Source organism: Emydura macquarii, unplaced genomic scaffold, assembly GCF_026122565.2.
Source record: "Emydura macquarii macquarii isolate MOO-44397 ecotype Brisbane River unplaced genomic scaffold, CSIRO-AGI_Emac_v2 contig_3517, whole genome shotgun sequence".
Taxonomy (NCBI): domain Eukaryota; kingdom Metazoa; phylum Chordata; order Testudines; family Chelidae; genus Emydura; species Emydura macquarii.
Genome location: NW_027133654.1, coordinates 1,469,733 through 1,488,462, shown reverse-complemented (window position 1 = coordinate 1,488,462; position 18,730 = coordinate 1,469,733). Strand labels below are relative to the sequence as shown.

General features: G+C 38.0%; 1 protein-coding gene across 4 annotated transcripts in view; it reads left to right on the top strand.

The window, feature by feature from the left end:
• CHRM3 (cholinergic receptor muscarinic 3) overlaps nt 1–18,730 on the top strand; it is a 501,690-nt gene that overhangs the window by 333,543 nt on the left and 149,417 nt on the right. For all 4 annotated transcript variants that reach the window (XM_067535845.1, XM_067535846.1, XM_067535847.1 and 1 more), the window contains one exon: nt 3,219–3,321. In XM_067535845.1, coding sequence (XP_067391946.1) covers nt 3,219–3,321 — 103 coding nt within the window. The remainder of the gene's footprint in view (nt 1–3,218; nt 3,322–18,730) is intronic.

The following is an 18,730-nucleotide window of genomic DNA, read 5'->3' as shown; positions in this document are numbered from 1 at the left end:
TTTAACAGCAGGATGAATTAGTATGATGTGGATGTTATGCCAAGAGCTATGTGCATAACTGATTTTTCAGTTCACTGGCAGTTCTGGGGAATAAAATCAGGTTGACCCCAAAATGATGATTTTTTTTTCAATTTCTGTGAATTGAAACATTTTGCTTTTATTTCATGGGGTGTAATGTTTTTTAACTAAAATTTTGATACAAGAAGCCATTTTGAATCAAAGAATTAAAAAATTTGAAAATGTCTAAAGGAAACATTTAGACATTTGTTTTTGTTTTTTGTTTTTACATGAACAATTTGGTGAACCCGAAATGAAACTGTGAAATGTTTCTGTGTCACCAAACCTTCATTTTTTTTGCTGGGGAAAAAAAAATTCAGCTGAAAAATGTTGCCCATCTCTAGTTACACCCGGTTATCAGCATCAGGGCTTGAATTCAAGACCTATGGTTCTAAAAGTATGAGTCTCAACTGCCTGTGCTAAAAGGCTCAGCTCTCTTAGCCAGGGCTGTAGCAGCCTCATCAATATCTATATGTGGCCTAGCCACAAACAGAGAGGAACAGAGTGCCATACTAAAGGAGGGTGGGTTGCACTGGTAGGTGTGAGATCCATGAACACTCCCCTCCCTCACCATGTTTTGCTCACTTTCTTCAGTTAGCCCCACTGCAGCCTTTGCACACAGGTCACTCAAATCTCACAAATAAGCCGTAGTGGGATGGGTGCAGTGTTTGGATCCTAGAACTTCAAAGAATAAACATCTACCTGCTTCAGGACATGGAGCTGGTGATTCAGTAGGTGTCACCTTTCTAGCCGAGTGTTGAATTAATGCTAAAGTGGCGTTAAAAGATGCCTACTGAAAGTGCTCTCATGAAATATGTAAAACTGAAGTGCGACTACTAGTTATCAGTGATTACACAGTACTCTTTAAAACCAACGAGAGTCCTGTTGCACTTTAAAGACTAACAGATTTAATTTCTGCAGGCATAAGCTTTGGTGACGAAGTGGGTTACAGCCGGTGAAAACTTATGCCTACAAAAATTAAATTTTTTGGTCTTTATAGTGCTACAGGACTCTCACTGTTTTTGGTGTATACAGACTAACACACCTACCCCTCTGGAATAGTATTCTTTGCAGACAGGGAATATAAATTCTGGCTTCCTGTTTAAATTCCATTTTATATAATTCCATTCTCTTTTCTTAAAATCACCCCTTCTGTTTTAATTGGATACGGGTGTTCATCTTCACTCTCATCCCTAAAATATTACTCTGCTTTGCTATGCATGGTTAAACAGGAGCTGCATTCCCTTCTAGGAGAGGCTGCTTTTCCCTGGTAGGTGAATAGATTCCTGCAATTAGTTTGCGTATTAGGCCTGGTCTACACTTGCGGCGAAATTCAGCGGCAGTCAACGGGAGTTACGTAAACTATATAGAGTAGCTTGCGTGTCTCCCATCAACTTCCTGACTTCTAGATAGCGCCCTCCTGTCAATGCAGCATTCATCTTTCTGCAGGGGTGGATTAACGCCGTTGACTTCCGGATCGATTGAGTAGGTCTCCACTGCCACTCGATCGACCCCACAGAATTGATCCGGCTGCACCGACAGAGCTGCCGTGAATGAAGACACAGCCTTAGTTTAACTTTTGTATGACGGGAGTTGCTGTTTCTGGCATACGCAGTAAGTGGGGGACATTATTACCTTTTTCCTCCACAAGGAAAAGCGGATTGTAATCTCAATCACCACGCTATAGTTTTTCAGTAATTCTTCTGCAGCAGTTGATAATCCAATAAACCCAGTGATCTCTCTGTTGTCTGACTTTTCCCATATTACAACCATAAGCACTGAGTTCTGTTGCTGTGCCAAAGAGGCGATGGAAGAAGCTGTGAACCAGCACACGGAGCGTCTGATTGGAATCCTATTTCTGTGGAAAAGTTACGGAAAGGGTTATTGAAGTCTTAGCCTGCAATGCTGTGTGATAATGGGATAATGATGACACATGATTCCAATTTGTACTAATTATACATTATAAAATGGAAGGTGGTACCCAGTGGGTATTCCTGCTGCTGCACTGCTTACTTCAGGGATTTTTCTCTTTGTCAGTTGTGATCTATGTATTATATTTACGAATGTTTCTAGACATTTTTTGTCACTTCAGTTTTCTAAAGAAATATGAAACTAGACACATCTGTAAGATATCATGCATGGAGTTAATTGCTTTCTTTAATCTGAGACGTGAAAATTCATAATAAACCCCAGCTTTTCTAAGCAGCAAGTTCCACAGGCAGTGAAGTGTGGTTTGGAGGAAGAGTCCAGAGTTGGGGTCTAAAGTCTATCCTTTGTCTCTGCCACTGAGTCACTGTGATGTTCCGGGCATGTCACTTCACCTCTCTGTGTCTCTGGCGAAACATGGTTGTGGGGTTAAGACTGGGCAAGTAAATTAAACTGTCTGTGCCTCAGTTCTCCAACAATAAAATGGCGATAATATTTTTCTGTCTCAAAGAGGTGTTTTGAGGATAAATACGTTAATGTTTATGAGGTGCACAAAGTACTCTCGTTGATGTGAACACGATTATTTCACCATCTGTAAAATGGGGACACCGATTCTTACGTGCTGCACAGGGCCATTGTAAGGATTAATTAGCAAATGTTTCTAGCACAATTTAAACATGTAAGGATCTGATTCTGATCTAATTCACACCAGTGTAAAACAGGAGTAGTCAATGTGCCAGATTGTCAGCCGGGACTGACATGCGCTGGTACAAGTTCAAGCAGTGTGAAGGCTTGCTCTATATTTGTGCCAGCTGCCTGTTACAGCAACCGGAGATCATACATAGACATTTTGGGACACCCGTTTCTCCAGGGCATATCCCATGCACCAGCTTCAGGAAGCTGGAGACCGAGGGATGTGCTGGTAATGCTTTGGTAGCTCTTTGTTACCAAACTACCTTGCTACACTGAGATTGGGTGAACCAGCCTTAGAACAGTTTTGTGTTAGTGGAGTAGCTCAGAGCTGTCTTTATGCACTAGAGAATTTAGCTCAGTGCCTTCTGGGATAAAACCATTGAAAGCGATATTGGAATGAGTTTCATAAATAGCTATGAAGTTCTAAGTATTAATAACTTTAGCTTTAGCTTCATGGCCTAAAATTCACCTATGCTGTTGTTTTCTGCATCTGGTGTGTATTTTATTAATTGCCTCTCTTTCTCTTTCTGTTTTGTTTTCAGCCTATATGCTGACCCAGTACTGGTTTTGTTTCCAAAAGAGGCGTTCACAGAACTGCATAGTGCCTGATCCAACCCAACACTTTGTTGTTCCTAGCTGGACTATGTAGGTAAAAAAACTCATGTGTAATCATTTTATTTTATTTTCAGTGGCTTCACTGTTTCAGTAAACAAATGGTTGTTCAGCAAAGATTGTTTATTCTGAGAAGTAAGGCTCATTTGGAATCCATGGGAACATTTGATCATTCACTCTAACTTTGGGACAGGCTGCCTTACAGCATAGCATTATGGATGCCATCTTGAATACATACTTGCATGTCCCCCTGGGCCTCCTGCCAGATCTTCTCTGAGAAGAGCTAACTACAATGATAATGTTGATGGGGGACAGTTTATTGTAGAAAATGCCTCCATTGTATTATACTAACTCATTTTGAGCTTCTGTGCAAAGCATTGCTACAGCGCTTTACAGGGCTAATTTATAATGACTTCCTCTAATTTCAATCAAATCTGAGAGTTTAGGCCATAGTTCACCTACAGGACTTCCCCACAGAGTAGCTGATTTCATTGTTTAGGTCAGAAATAGAATGAGGTTGAAAATACGGTAGATACAGGCCCTGATACTGAAATGAACTGGATACAGGGATGTCCTCATGCAGTTACTCTTCCAAATTGGAAGCTTAATCTGGTGTACCTTCCGCAAGTCAGTGTAAGGAATATAGGTCAACAAAGGACTCATTTGTCTTTAATAAATTGGAGCAGTATGTCTTAGCATATTTCATTTGCTCTTTTCCTCCAAGATGTGTCTGTCTTTCTGTATCAGTAGTAGGAACATTTAAATAATCTCATCTGGCTATTAAGGTGACCATGGGGTCCAGATTTTGTGTCTGTGTTGTTGGTATTCTTTCTGTTATTGGCCATGGCTTTCTGCAAAGCTTCCCCTGGCTAATGCTGATACTGTGGTATTGAACTATGTAACAAATATAGGAGTGTCGTAAAAGCCTGCACACCCCCTCCCCGTATTTTATATGTAAAAAGGGATGCTTTCCTCTTTCTTTCTCATACACACATCTACCTTCTTTACATGTAAAAAGGGTTCCTCCTCACATGCCTGCATCAAGAACTGCAGCACTTATAATACGCTATCAACATTGTGTGAAATGTGTAGAGATTCTAGCCGCTACATGCAGTTTGGAGAAAGCATCTGACCAAGTTGTAGCATGAAAACATGTTGATGGCACATGAGCTAAATCTTGTGGTTTCAGCACTAGCAATAAGCTGCTCAAATGAATCCGAAGCGAGGCTTAACCCTTGCTTCCACATCCTGAAATTAGGGCATGGCATCTTGCATACAGTAGCACAGCTGGCATTCGTAAATTACAATTATTTTGGCCTGCTAGCTGCTCAAAATTATATTCTATTTGCCAGCACTGTGTGTGTGTGTGTGTGTGTGTGTGTGTGTGTGTATTCCTTTATTTTTCTTTTAATATATTCACCGATAAATATTAGTTGTTCTGGGTAGATATCTTTTTAAAATATACATTTTTTCTTTTGATGGCTAGACTATTAGCCACCAATCATAAAGGCTCTGTTTTTCCTTGTGAGTGGAGGAGAGGCTCTGATTGTCTCTTGATGATATCCACAGGCCTCTTAAGAATCTTAATAATAGCTGGGTAGGACAGTGATCTCAGGGAAGCTGGGCATTCAGGGCATTTGGAAAAGAACGTATCTCCCTTTCCTCTGAATTTCAGTGACATCACTTTCACCCAAGTGTTTTAAAAACATCACTTTCACCCAAGTGTTTTAAAAAAATCTGATACCTGGGTTCAGAGAACTGTGACAGAACTTGATCCAAACAGTGCACATTTGCAGTGTAAAGAGAATGTGATAGATGCAAACTACAGCTGAACTTCTGTAACACTCTTCTGTCAGTTTCATTTAACCCATTATCACTCTGTGTGTGTGTATCTCTCTGATCACTTTGAAGACAGTAGAAAAACCCAAGCCCAAAACTCAAATCAAAATTTAAAGGACTAAGGCACAAACCATATAGTCCAGTTAGTAGAGATCTTTCAGAATCTTTCAGAAAGCCAGAAGCAAATAGTAATTCCTCTGACTGAAAATTAGAAAAAAAGCACATACCATTAGTGCAAAATAATGGAAAATCTAGTGTTTGGGTTTTTTTTAGCTCTATTTCTTTTAGCGCTGTCACACTATCTTTTAATAGATTACATGTATAAGTAAATAATAACATAATGTATTTTACTCCTTACAAAAGTGCAGTGTATCAAACCGAATTTGTCAGTTCATCAGCACTCATTGCATTAGGTAGAAAGCAAAATAAGCAGAATTATTTTGACACACTAAGTTACATCAGTTCAGGCCATTTGGTGTGTCTGAATCTCAAATTCTCTCTTCAGATTTAGATGTAATGATTATTAAGACATTTTCATTCTGCCTTGACACAAATACTGGCTATAATTTAGTAGCTTTGGATGGATTTGTTAAGGTTTATTGTACATAATATCAGTTTCTATTACAAACAAGTAAGAGGAAGAATAAAAAAAGTGATGTAATTATTATCAATGCCTGAGCCAGAGAGGGGCTGCACAAAGAAGGGTCAGAGTTGAGCTATATCCTTAGAAAGTTGAGAACATGTTCCACGTTATATTTTAGAACGTATTTTAATACTTTGAATATTTGTAAAATTAATTTTGTTCCATATGAGTATAAAAAGGTTTCTTTTTTTTCCTTTTCTCAATATATTTAAAATGCATCTATCCAGAATTCTAACAGCTAGTGAGGCAACATATTTTTTAATTTTTCTCTTGGTGGTTTTGCTCCTCCATAACTAATAAGTTATATGGTGTTTTAATAATAGGTTAGGCCAAATGAGTTTATAGTGCTAAGGAAGAATTTTCCAATTTATACTGTCATGTAATTTGTAAATACTATTATGAGTTTACACTGTTGTTTATTGCTGTGAAAGTAGCTGTGTATTGGGCCAAATCCTTGCTTTTCTTCTTTAGTCCTTACTTGAGCAAATCTCCCATTTGACTTCATTTGAGTAGGAACATTGGAATTGGAACCATTATGTTTGCCTGTCTCGAGTATAAGGTTGGTGACCTATCTGGGATGTTTAGGAAATCTACTGTGCTTGATAAAGGTGATGCTTGACTTCAAATTAATTTCCTTTGTGTATATATCTGTCTGTATGTTGTTTAATTTGGATCAGGCAGAAGCTATCATTCATGTGAGATGTTCAGAGAGCTGGGATATGAGTTCATAGGAAACCAAGGTGATAACTTACATTTTTGGGATAAAATATTACAAAGTGGTAATTATAATTACTATGGTGCATCTTGGGATAGGAATACTTTTTGTGATATCTATACATTGGTATTCTAAACAGATTTGTGGCTAGCATAATCTGTTCAGGTAGATCATGAAAATGTTGATACCTTTGAATTTAAGTAGGCAGAACAAATTACCCTCAACTGAAATTTTCCCAGGACAATGTTTTAACATCGTTACTCTTACTCAGTGTATCATGGAATCGTAAATGATTGGAACTGGTTGGTACCTAGGTATTCCATTAAATCGGAAAAACAGAAGTTTTAGCAACACAGTAAACCCTGTTTCTGTTCAGTTGCACAGGTTCAGTATTTGGAAGGAAGAGTACCGCCTTCTTGAATTATAACTTCAATTTCCTGTAGCCCTTTTGGAAGTTTAGAATTCATGTAGTAATCCTGCTTAACCTGTGAGGACTGACTACTTCACAGGCAAATATGGCATTTGAGGTGTAGATTGCAGGCACAGCATAATTTCCATAACCTCTTCAAAGGAAGTAGCTTATAAATAAAATAGATTTCCCTTTAGGGTTACAATACCATTTCCTTCATAATTTAAATAGTCTTAAATTAAATAAAATAGTCCAGAGAGCCCCACCCCCCAGGAAAGCACTTCATTTAAATCATAACACTATATTATTTCTATTAAATGGGAACATTTCGCTATCTATTTAATCATTTATCTTTCATTTTGCATATAATTAAAAATATGTAAATTCTATTAAACCTCTTTTTTTAAAACACATTCCTATTTAGTATTCAGGCTCTTTTTATCCAGTGCATTGTTACAGTTCAATTTGCCTGGCATTCTCCATTTCCTATTGTCTTGTTCTTAGTATTATTTAAAGCCTTAAATAAAATTAATACTTCTGTATCAGAGAAGACTGCCCATTACGCTGTCTTTCCCCATCGTAGATATTCTGGTTCATGAGACTGGAATATTTGACAGGCATTTTTTTGTTGAGAGATCCTGACTCTCTCATTCCAGGTGTTCCAAAATTCACATATTGCTTCTTTCAGGATAAAGTAATATTAGTTTACTTTGCACAATTAACTCTCATCCAGGAATCACAATAAAAACCTGGAGTAAGCATTACTGTCCTCATTTTACAGATGGTAACACTAAGGCACAAAGAGATGTAGGGTATATCTGCACAACAGCTGAGAGGTATATGTCCCAGGGCGGATAGATAGACATGCACTAAAAACAACATGGCCATGGCATCATGAGTAATACTTTAGGCTAGCCTCCTGAGTACGTACCCAAGGGGCTGGGCTGGATTGTACTCAGGCAGTTAGCCCACGCTGTTGCCCATGTTGCCAGAGCTGTACTGGAATTTTTAGCACGCTAGCTCAAGCCTGTACTGGGAATCACACCTCCCAGTTCCTGTGTAGACATAACCTTAAGTAACCTGGTGATGTTCATGGGATGAGTGGTAGAGGTGGCTACTAGATCCCTGTTTTAATCACTATACATTGCTCCTGTAAGGATTAATTATTTTTTAAATAATTTTTGCCAGCATAGGTGCTGAGGGTATTTGTTTGTTTGTTTGTTTAGTTTTTTGTTCTATAGAATGTATTTGGGGCTGTTGTCTTTTTGTATAATATATTATTTTAGTATTCTTCTGATAATTATATAAAGTGTTTTGGGATTTATTGATTATCAGTGCTTATTGTTATTAAGAAAACATTGGTAAGGACTCCAAATCAAGCAAAAAAGCTAGACTGAAATGGTTAATTCCACTCTGCTTTTTGATGCAGAGGCTTGAGTAGTAAGAACCTAGAATGATAATGCTAAATACACTTCTGGAAGAGCATATTGGATTTTATAGTGAGAGAATATTAGCACTCCCCAATAAGATAACATAATTTTAAAAGTCTCCCCCTCCCCAAGAGGACTGGATGGAATGAACCAAAATAAGTTGTCATTCTTCATGGCATGGAAGGTAATCAATTTATAATACTGAGCCTTATGTAATATTCACAGCCTTGCAATATGGCTATATTTGGAGATAATCTAAGCACGTGTAAAGCTCACAGAAGCTGAAACAGTTTGTATAATAGAAGCTAGACAATCTCATGTCTAGCAACTATTCCCATTACAGAGTCAACTAAATCAGCTACTAACCCCAAATTAATCCCCTTTCATGTTTAAAAAAACCTGTTGGTTTGGTCTGAGGGGTACTATTATATTTGTTCAATGAATAATTAGTTCATCCATTTCCATGTAGGAAAAACCTCTACAACCCAATATTCAGCACTGTCAAAATCTAACACAGACTAATACAGCCACATTTCCCTCTCACATATCCCTCTGCTATATCATTTCATTATAAATGCTAGTGTTAAGTCCAATATTAGTGTTAGTGCCAACAAGCAATAGCATCACAGCTTGTCAGCATTATGTAAATTAAATCACTTTGGCTCTTTGGCCTCCACACTAAAACACATTTACTATTTGGAATGCACACGTTTTACTTCACGTGGCCATTAACAGTTTAAATGGACACCAAACACAGAGACACATGTTTGTATATCTAAAGAATATCTCTTACGCTGAAAAAAAAAAAGACGACATTTTTTAACATTCCGTGTTAGTTGTTATTATGGATAGGAAGTGGTCATTGCTTCCGATTTGTAGTTCCCCTATAATTTTGGAGAATTGTTTTCTCCTGGAAATTATCGGTTTAGTACTGAAGAGAATGGAGAGTGTTTTTGCTAACCAGGCAGACAGACAGGTGGGAAGAAAATGAGTAGAACAAATCAGAGAGATGTGATGTGGGGAAGAGAAGAATCAGAGAGAAAAGTAGATGGAGGAAAATGGGGAGGAGAGTGAATTGAAAACATGGGAGCGAAAAGAGAGGGAAATTTGGGTGGGAGTCAGGCATTGGAAGGAGACCAGAAATAGTGGGGAAAGAGTGGAAGGAAAAACATCTCTTGGGAAACAAAGGACATAAGGACAAGTCAGACCTCCAGGGAGAGAAGATGTGATTTGGAAAAAGAAAATAGAGGGATAGTTCTCTTGTGATAGTGTCAAAGAAGGAAACATGCCTGCCCTTGTTTCCCCTTCAAAACTTCTTTTACCTGCCAAAAAACCCCAAAAGTGGGTAGGCAGCCATCACATTTATTCCCTAAAAGAGAATAACAGATAGGGGAAGCAGGGGTTTGTTGAAGGGGTGGGCTGGTTTTGTAGTGGTGGATCCTTGTGGGCTTTGTATTGTGGTGAGGGAGGCCTGTTCTGCCCCTCTGCGGGTCCTGCGCCCTTTGCGGCTATGCTGGTGGTATGGCTGGTAGTATGGCCAGGGACCCTGGGAGGAGTAGCCTCAAACTGCTTAGTCTGTGAGAGCTACTACTTTCCCTGGGTCACCTGTCCTTGGCTCTACTGCTTGTGGTCTGCTTCCTGGAACCGGGGCAAGGGTTTTCCCCCCCTCCTCATCATGGGTCTCTGTCTCTGTGATCCTCCCCTGTTTGGGTGAGGTCACCCCACCTCAACTCCATTACTCAGTTGTCTGGGCAACTGAGTCCTCCTTCAGGCCTCTGTGTCTATGACTCTTGGCCCTGCCTGGATGGGCTTCTTCTCAACTCCTGTACCTTGTGTGGTGGTAGCAACAGCAATCGCTCCAAGCTCTGTCGCTGCGCTGCGCTGCGCTGCGCTGCGCTGCTCCTCCTCTCAACTCCCTTTCAGTTGACCTTATCGCCTGACAGGGAGGCTTTTAACCGCTGGGGCAAGCTCCTTAATTGGCCTCAGCTTGCCTAATTGGCCTAACTGCCCTGGAGTAACCCCAGCTGAATCACCCAGGGAACAAGGATTTGTTGATCCTGGGGCTAATGTATATATCCTCCAACACTCTCCTATAGCCATCAGGTCTGGCCCTGTCACAGGATATACAGATGTGAATCAGAACCTCTCCTTTATGGGGAAGGAGGTGGACAAGTAAACCTGGATCTGGAGTAAGGCTGAAAAATAACATCACTCTTAGGCTATGACTACATGTTGAGGAGGGAGGTGTGGTTCCCAGCTTGCACAGAATACCTACACTAGTGCTGATTGAGCTAACAAGCTAAAAATAGCAGTATAGCCTTCAGAACATACTTGGGCAGCTAGCCTGGGCCACTGCCCTTCCTACCCTGGCGATAGGGATATTTTTAGTGCTCTACCTCAAGCACAGCTAGCATGCATCTATCTACCCAAGCTAGGAAGCACACTCCCAGTTGCATTGTAGACATACCCCTAGACATTCTTGGAGGGAAGCATACATTTGAGGGTGACCATAACTATTCAACAGTTGATTTGTTTCCTTCTTTCCAAGTATTTTAGTTTTGTAAATGCTGTGTTATGTAAAGAGTAGTTATCAATAGTTTGCAGCCCCACTGGAAGAAAATATCTAGTGGGGTCCTGCAAGGGTCTGTCTACTTTTGGTATTATACAATATTTTCATGAATGACTTGGTAATGGAGCTGAGAGTTTGCCTATGAAATTTGCAGATGACACCAAGCTTGGAGAGGTTGTGGGCACATTGGAGGACATGATTAAAATTCAAAATGACTGACAAATTGGAGAATTGTTCTGTTATCAACAAGATGGATTTCAAGAAAGGCAAGTGCAAAGTACTAAATTTAGGAAGGAAAAATTATATTCTCAACTACAAAATGGTGAGTGACTGACTAGGAGGTAGTACTGCTGAAAAGTATCTGGGGTTCTTATGTATTGCATTTGAATATGAGTCAACAATGTGATGCAGTTGCAATAAAGGCTAATATTTCAATTGGTATTAACAGAAGTGTTGTACGCACGCCAGGGGAGTTAATTGCACTACTCTACTCAGCGCCGGTGAGGGTTCAGCTGCAGAGTAGAGTGTCCAGTTCTGACCACCACACTTTAGGAAAGGTCTGGACAAATTGGAGAGACTCCAAATGAGAGCAACAAAAATGATAAATGGCTTAGAAAACCTGATCTATGAAGAAAGGTTCATTAAAACCAGCATGTTTATTCTTGAGCAAAGACGACTGAGTGGGGATCTTATACTAGACTTCAAATTTGTTAAGGATCATTATAAAGAGGAGGGTGATGAGTTGTTCTCCAGGTCCATTGAAGGTAGGACACAAAGTAATGGGCTTAATTTGCAGCAAGGGAGATTTAGGTTAGATATTAGGAAAAAGCTTTCTAACTATAAGGGTAGTTAAGTTCTGGAATAGACTTCCAAGGGAGGTTGTGGAATCCTGGTAGTTTTTTAAGAATAGTTTGGACCAACACCTGTTGGGAATAGTCTAAATTTACTCAATCCTACCTCAGGACAATGGGCTGGACTTAATGACCTCTCAAGGTCCCTTCCAGCTCTACATTTCTATGATTCTGAACACTGATGACACCTAACAACTGTAGTAAGTTTCTGAAACATTTTTTGTTTTTGATTTTGGAATAATATATATTTTTAAATCATTCTTGTGAGAGTTGATTTTCATAAGTCAGTTTCACATAGGATCAGTAACTCTACCATTAGAATTTTTATTTTAATTTGAATCAGAGTTGTCTAAACAAATTCATTGTCTCTCTAATCTAATCTGGCAAATTAAATTTACTTTATTTCACTTAAAGTCTATGGTCAGACATACTGATTTTCAAATGTTTCCTCTGTTGGCTCGTTTTAGAGACTGAAAAAGCTATTTTCATCAATACATTTTTATTAAAATAATGTACACTAACACACATTTTATGTTCATAAACCTAATACAGCTAAATAATAGATTAAATCCTTCTAAAATATACAATTAATGTATATCTAAAAATGTTAGTTTTATGCCTTCCAAATCCCTCAAATTCACCCTTATTTCATGATAAAAATCTATTTGTGGTACAAACTCATTCAAAGAATAATGAATAAGAGTAATAATAATATCCTTGATTAAATAAAAGATGTATGGCTTCCATACCACAGAATCTCATGTTAGGTTGAGGAAGCATTTACAAAAAATCAGATTAGACATATTTTCTATTGATTCAAACCCTAAAAGTTTATGAGAAAAGTAAGAGGATTTAGGCATGGAGACCTAAAATAAATAACTACATTTTCAATGTATATTCCAAGAGTTTTATTAATGCTTAAATAAATCTTTATAAAACCCTATTGTATATCTTTAAAATCACTTTCCTTTCCTTTCTTGTTTCTTAAGATTTTCCTATTCTTCAATTTATCCCCATTTTTCTACTTTTAAAATATGCCCTTGTTCGTGATAAGAGTAGACCTCATGTGATTCAGTTACAAAGCGAATTGACTCTGTATAATGAAATATGTAATACTGTGGTGAATGAGAATTGATAACAGTTCTTTTTTGATGTTGTCATGATTGTGTTCAGCCTTAAGCAAAAATGACTTTCTATTAACCAATAAGATCAAAGCAAGGTTAATTCTAATGGTATAACCTCCCCTCTTTTCCCCCCCAATCCTCTCTGCCCCTCAACATTTTATAGATTAATATAGTAGGAAGACTGTTTCCATATTTTGTCTTAGTGAGGGCACTGTTGTTTTCATAGGGAGGTGAGTGGGAAGGATATACACCCTTTCCCCTAGGTAGCTACTACTTCAGTGATTTCTCCATTGCTTTCATAATCCATCCTATATCAGCCATGTGTTAGGTGGGAACTAGGGTTCTTCTTCTAATCCCTTACTTACTGGGATTTCAGAACCGCCTTTATACCTTGTCACAGTAATATAGTCTTAGGGTCTTGTTGAACTGTTTGTATAGTTGCCATCTGAGACATCTCTTATTTTGCCCCTTCTGCTCTTCCAAAGGTACCGTCCTTGGTGCCCTCTTCCATTTTTTCCCCCCATGCACTTTTCTTGAACCATCCATAAGTTTTCCTTCCTTCAAATCCCTTCTCAAGAGTTTGCTGTGATATGTACAAGAAGCTAACTAAGGTAGTAATGGATAGGTTGAGGATGAGTTCAAGCATATATGGTGTATATTAAATATTTAAGTACAACAAAAGATATGTTTAATATACATGTGAAATGCATCTAATGCATATTAAATTCATGTATATTTTAACTATATTTCTCTTCTTCAGTTTTAGATTATTCATGCCCTGACATGTAAAACTAACAGTTTTCTATGTTTGTTTAATTTCACTCAGACCTTCATCAAGTTAATGGCAATAATTTCAAAATGCTTTGGAAACAGCTTCTGGGATTTTTTTTTTTACTTACAGTGGGTGGGGTACTTGTCATTGATACATTGGTTAAGAAGTAAACCAAAGCTAAATAAAATAGTAACCAAGTTTCTTGAAGGTTTAGAAATCAAAGATTAAAAAAAACTTAAGAAATACTCCAGCAAACTAATGAGTTGCATCATTTATACATTCCTATGAATATTGATAATATATTACTGGAATTATTTATTGCCAATTTGAATAGGTTTAGGAACTTTTCCTTAGAATAGATTTAAGTTAAATCAGCGCAGGAGCTAAAAGGCAATATTATTGTTGATTCCCTGGCAAGTACTTAGGGTAAGAACATAAGAATGGCCATATTGAGTCAAACCAATGGCTCATTTAGTCCAGTATCCTGTCTTCTGAAGTGGCCAATGCCAGGTGCTTCAGAGGGAATGAACAGAACAGGCAATCATCGAGTGACCCATCCCCTGTTGTCCACTCCCAGCTTCTGGCAGCCAGAGGCTAGAGACACTCAGAGTCTGGGGTTGCATCCCGGTACAGATCCCTGGGAGGCACTACTATTTACCTCTCTCCATTCTGAAAACTGAGATAACTGTGTCCCGGGACAGAGAGGACAATTATCTGGTGGGAGGGTGGGAGGTCAGCGAAGATCTCTCCTGCCAATGGCAGCACAACTCCTATAATAACCTTGGTACCAGTGGAGAGGGGGCAAAAACAGAAGTATGACCTGACACTTTATCTAGGTTTAAGATTATCTCTATCTCGAAAATGTTTGAAGCATCATTTCTTTTTACTCACAGGACATAAGAACTCCTATTTTATTTTATATAAATCAGGTGGAATGTTCCTGAGGACCTCATTCCAAAATCAAGTTTGCAGTGTCAAAATAAAGCCTGAGGGATGCCTAAGGGAAGGTATTCCAGGTCTCCCCAGAGGCTGTCTGGAAAGATCAATATTAAAGCTATAAGACTAAGAAAAACCATTACTGTAGCATGACGACAAGGAATCTGAAGCAATGACTTAGCTGCTCTCATCTTACATTCACAATTTGAAGTCTGCTAAAGTGTTTTGTGGATTTAGTTTAGTTTCTCTCTGAGGCTACTTTTTTAGCATTTGCCTCAGATACTTTTTTCTCTGAATCTAGATACCTTTTTTTCTGAATCTGTGCTGCTGTAAGTGAGATGCCTAAAGCCTCTGAAACTCACTTCTGCATAGTTGTTAAACCTTTCCTGTGTGACTATCAGACTGTGATCCTGCAAGCAATGCACACCGTGAGAGAGAACACCTTTTGATTTTCAGGTAGGGCCCAGACACCCTCTTTACACTACCCCTTTTTAGAGAGACTGAAGGTTGTTGTAACTCCTTGGCATGGTCTGCAGGAAATTCTCAAACACTTCTAGATTCATGTGGTCTAATTAAAACCTATTAGCCTGATCCTCATGTGAAGTTTACCAGCATAGCTCCATTGACTTGTAAAAAGGAGACCTGAACAGCCAAGTCCTGATATATATCTTGTGGTGAATTTTTTGTTTTAAACTGAACTTCTGTGTCTCTTAATAAATATTGGGTCACATCTACAATTTGTGGTAATCTGTATAGTTTTCATAAGTATAACTACTCCTTTGCAACTTTCAGCAAATACACAGTATAATTTAAAAGAACTAACTGAACAATACGTCATTGGGCAAACAAACCAGGGATGCAGTCTTCTGTTAAATTTATCTCATAATGTACTGGGGACCATCAGGCTGCATTTTGGCCATAACATGTTATATTGTTACTCCTCTCTCTATAGCGAATAGATGATTACATTGTTTCTGGACAGGAGATACTCAAAGAATATGCAATAGCAGAGAGGTGAATGAAAGGATTGTTTTGAAGAGAGAGAAAGAGGTTTTACAAGCGTGTGTGTGTGTATACAATATACAAAATATATATATATATACACACAAACATTATTTATCAATTTTATTGATATACAGACAAAATTGCATTGAGATAGAATCTGGCTGTTCAGATTTATTCCTTCCTGTACAGTACACATCAAGAGTGTATGTCCTGTTCTGTGCACTGAGTGTTTCTGCATTGTAGAAGTATCTAATATGTATTGTTTTATAATTTTTCAACCAATAAGTGTAGAAGAATTAAATATATAAATATAATCCTACTAGAGTGTGGTGCTCTGTCAACCTCTAGTGGTGTCTGGCCACATGTAGAGGTGCTTGAGCCGGCTACATACTTGGCTAACAGAGCTAAGTCTTTTAGCTCATGAAGAAGAGGCTCATACTTTTGGAACCAGAGTTTTCAAGTTGAACCCCTCCCCCCACTGTAAATACCTCACTCATGGGCATGATTTTACATTTTGTTACTCTGTTTTGAATTCTTTTCCAAGGTATAGACTTCCTTTGCAATTTCAAGATCACACTTAAATTAAACACTCAGGAGAAAAGATGGTATTTTTAATGGTTTTGTTGAAAAAAAATTATATACTTTTGAAATTTTATCTCAGGTTTTATGCAATATACAAGAAACTTGATTTATTGGTCACTGCATGCCCATCCTTTGAACTTTGCTGACATGAATAAGGATTTGCAGGAGTGGGTTTTTGCTTTTAAAAGTGATCTTTCTTGAAATTTTAATAGTTTAGCATAATGGCTTTGAGTGACTTAAAAAGCAGGAGAAAATACCTGCCTCCGTCTATGTCCTGAATTCTGTTGGTTGCACAGCAGGTCACTCCTATCAAAAAGAGAGGCTGGCCTGTCATGAAAGGTTTAAAAAAAAATTAAAAATCAAACAAGCTCTTAGATCTCTCCACAAGGTAGTTGTTGAACTGTTCTGGAGGATGTGCGGCTCATATCTACTGATCTTGGAACACGAGGACTTCTTCTTCTTACCTTTTAAAGTTAAAAAGAGAGTCAGACTTCAGGCAAAAAGACTTCATCAACATGAGCTGTGTACATTATTAATATTTTGAAAAGAAGGGCATTATTTTTATACATTAAAGATGTACATCAGTCTCAAAATATGATCATTTTAACAGACGTGGTGACTCATCAATTTTTCTACATTACCATTTTTTATGCTCATTAGTGAATGAAAAAATGGAATATTGTAATTCCTTTGGTTTTAAGCCCTGAGGTCAAATGCAACTCCTCCTCCCCCCACACCACCTCACCAAAATAAAAACTCTATTGCTTTAATCACAGCCAGCGGGAAACTTTCTAACTCTGATATATAAGAAATACATATCCTAATGTTTTGAGATCCTTGGACTAGAGGTTCAAAGCTGTATTATTATTTATGCCTCAAGTGTCTTAGAAGTAAAAGGACAGAACAAGTGGAAACCAATGTCAAATCAAGTTTGTATTCTTTGGCAAATACTCTGCTCACAATCTACCAGCTTCTCTCACTGAAAGATGGAGAGGCCACACTGATCCATAGAGGTGAAGTCAGTTGATATATGATTTTTTAAAGCAATGTCTCTGAGAGGTACATGGCCAGAGGAGGTGGTTTTAAGATCTAATCATAAAATCTGACATACCTACTCTCCTTGGAAGTGCAGGCTTAAATCCTGCCAGGGTCAACTCATCGTTTCATCTTTCTGGGGTAGATTAAATTTGAAGTAACTTATCATGTGGTGGTCTTTCACATAACATTTTAAAAACCAAAGCCCTATGTACTTTTATTTTTCTTTTATTTCTCCTCAGAATCTCTTCATTGCATTCACAGACTTTGAACCTTAGAAAAATTGGACTGGATTACATATTTTTAGAAGTGTTTTCAGTGTAGTGTAGGGCTTTTTTAATTTAAAATATAAAATACATAAATAATATTTAAAATAAAGCTTTTCAATGATGCTGTTTGAGGGTTTCTCATGTTTATATATTCATATCAAATAGGTACTATAAATTAGTCATGCCTGGAAGAATGGTTAAAAAAATCAAAATTCATGAGCGTTCATGGCATTGAAACTAATTGCTACTGTGAACTATATATTTATTTATTCTGTTTTCAAAAGGAAATCTCAGAATCTCTGAAGAACAACAGTTTTGGATAAAGTAAGGTTGTGAGTTGTTGGCTTCAGCATTGTTTTTCTTTTTCTTTATTCATTTCTTAAAAAGTTGGTTAACATTTAATTGCACATATAAGGTTACCACTTTTGTGTGATTAAAATAAGAATTAAAGATAGAAAGAAGGTGCAAACCTTTACTCTTTAGTACTTGAAGTTAAAACGCATGTCCTTTAAACACATAGTTCAGTTACACTCTTGGTCACTTCTACACAAACATTTTCATAATAATTTTGATTAAAATTGATGCAGGACTAACCATCTTTGTGAAAACTGTGCAAGGGATTAATTAACATAACTATCCTATAACTAACTACATGGTTTTTGTTTTGTTTGATCTTTGTTTGACTATTTTAAAGGCTTACATCTTCAACAGCTGCATGCTCCTTATTCATTTGAGATAGTTTTAAGGGTTGGAATGGCATACACATTAAATCCTTGTAACTGTTATGGACTAAGTGGCGATTGTGGAATGGGGCAATGCAGAGGCACACCAGTCAATGAGAGCTCCTTGAGGCATTGCACCTAAGAGAGGCACACTGCCTTTAGGCGTGCAAAGGTAGAGCAGTTGCTAGTCAAGTCTCTCATCCCAAGCAGGGATAGCTCAGCTGACGTGTTCTGATGGGAAGGCCATGGTACTACGTTTTTCCCACCCCATTTGGTGAATCTAGTGCCAGCAGCAGTGCACCACTTACATTCCCCGAGTGGAAGCACAGCGGTTGTCTCTATGCTTTGTGCAAATGTGAGAGGTAGAAGGTTCCTTGACCCTTCTCCCTCCCCTGTTTGTTTATCCATTCAAAAATGGGCACAGCTGAACCCTTTAAGTGTATCTTAGTAACCACCTTTTATCTCACAGTAATGCAAAACATTTCACAAAATCTCTCTGTATAGCTCCAGTTAAATCTATTCACTTTTAGGGGTAGAAAGG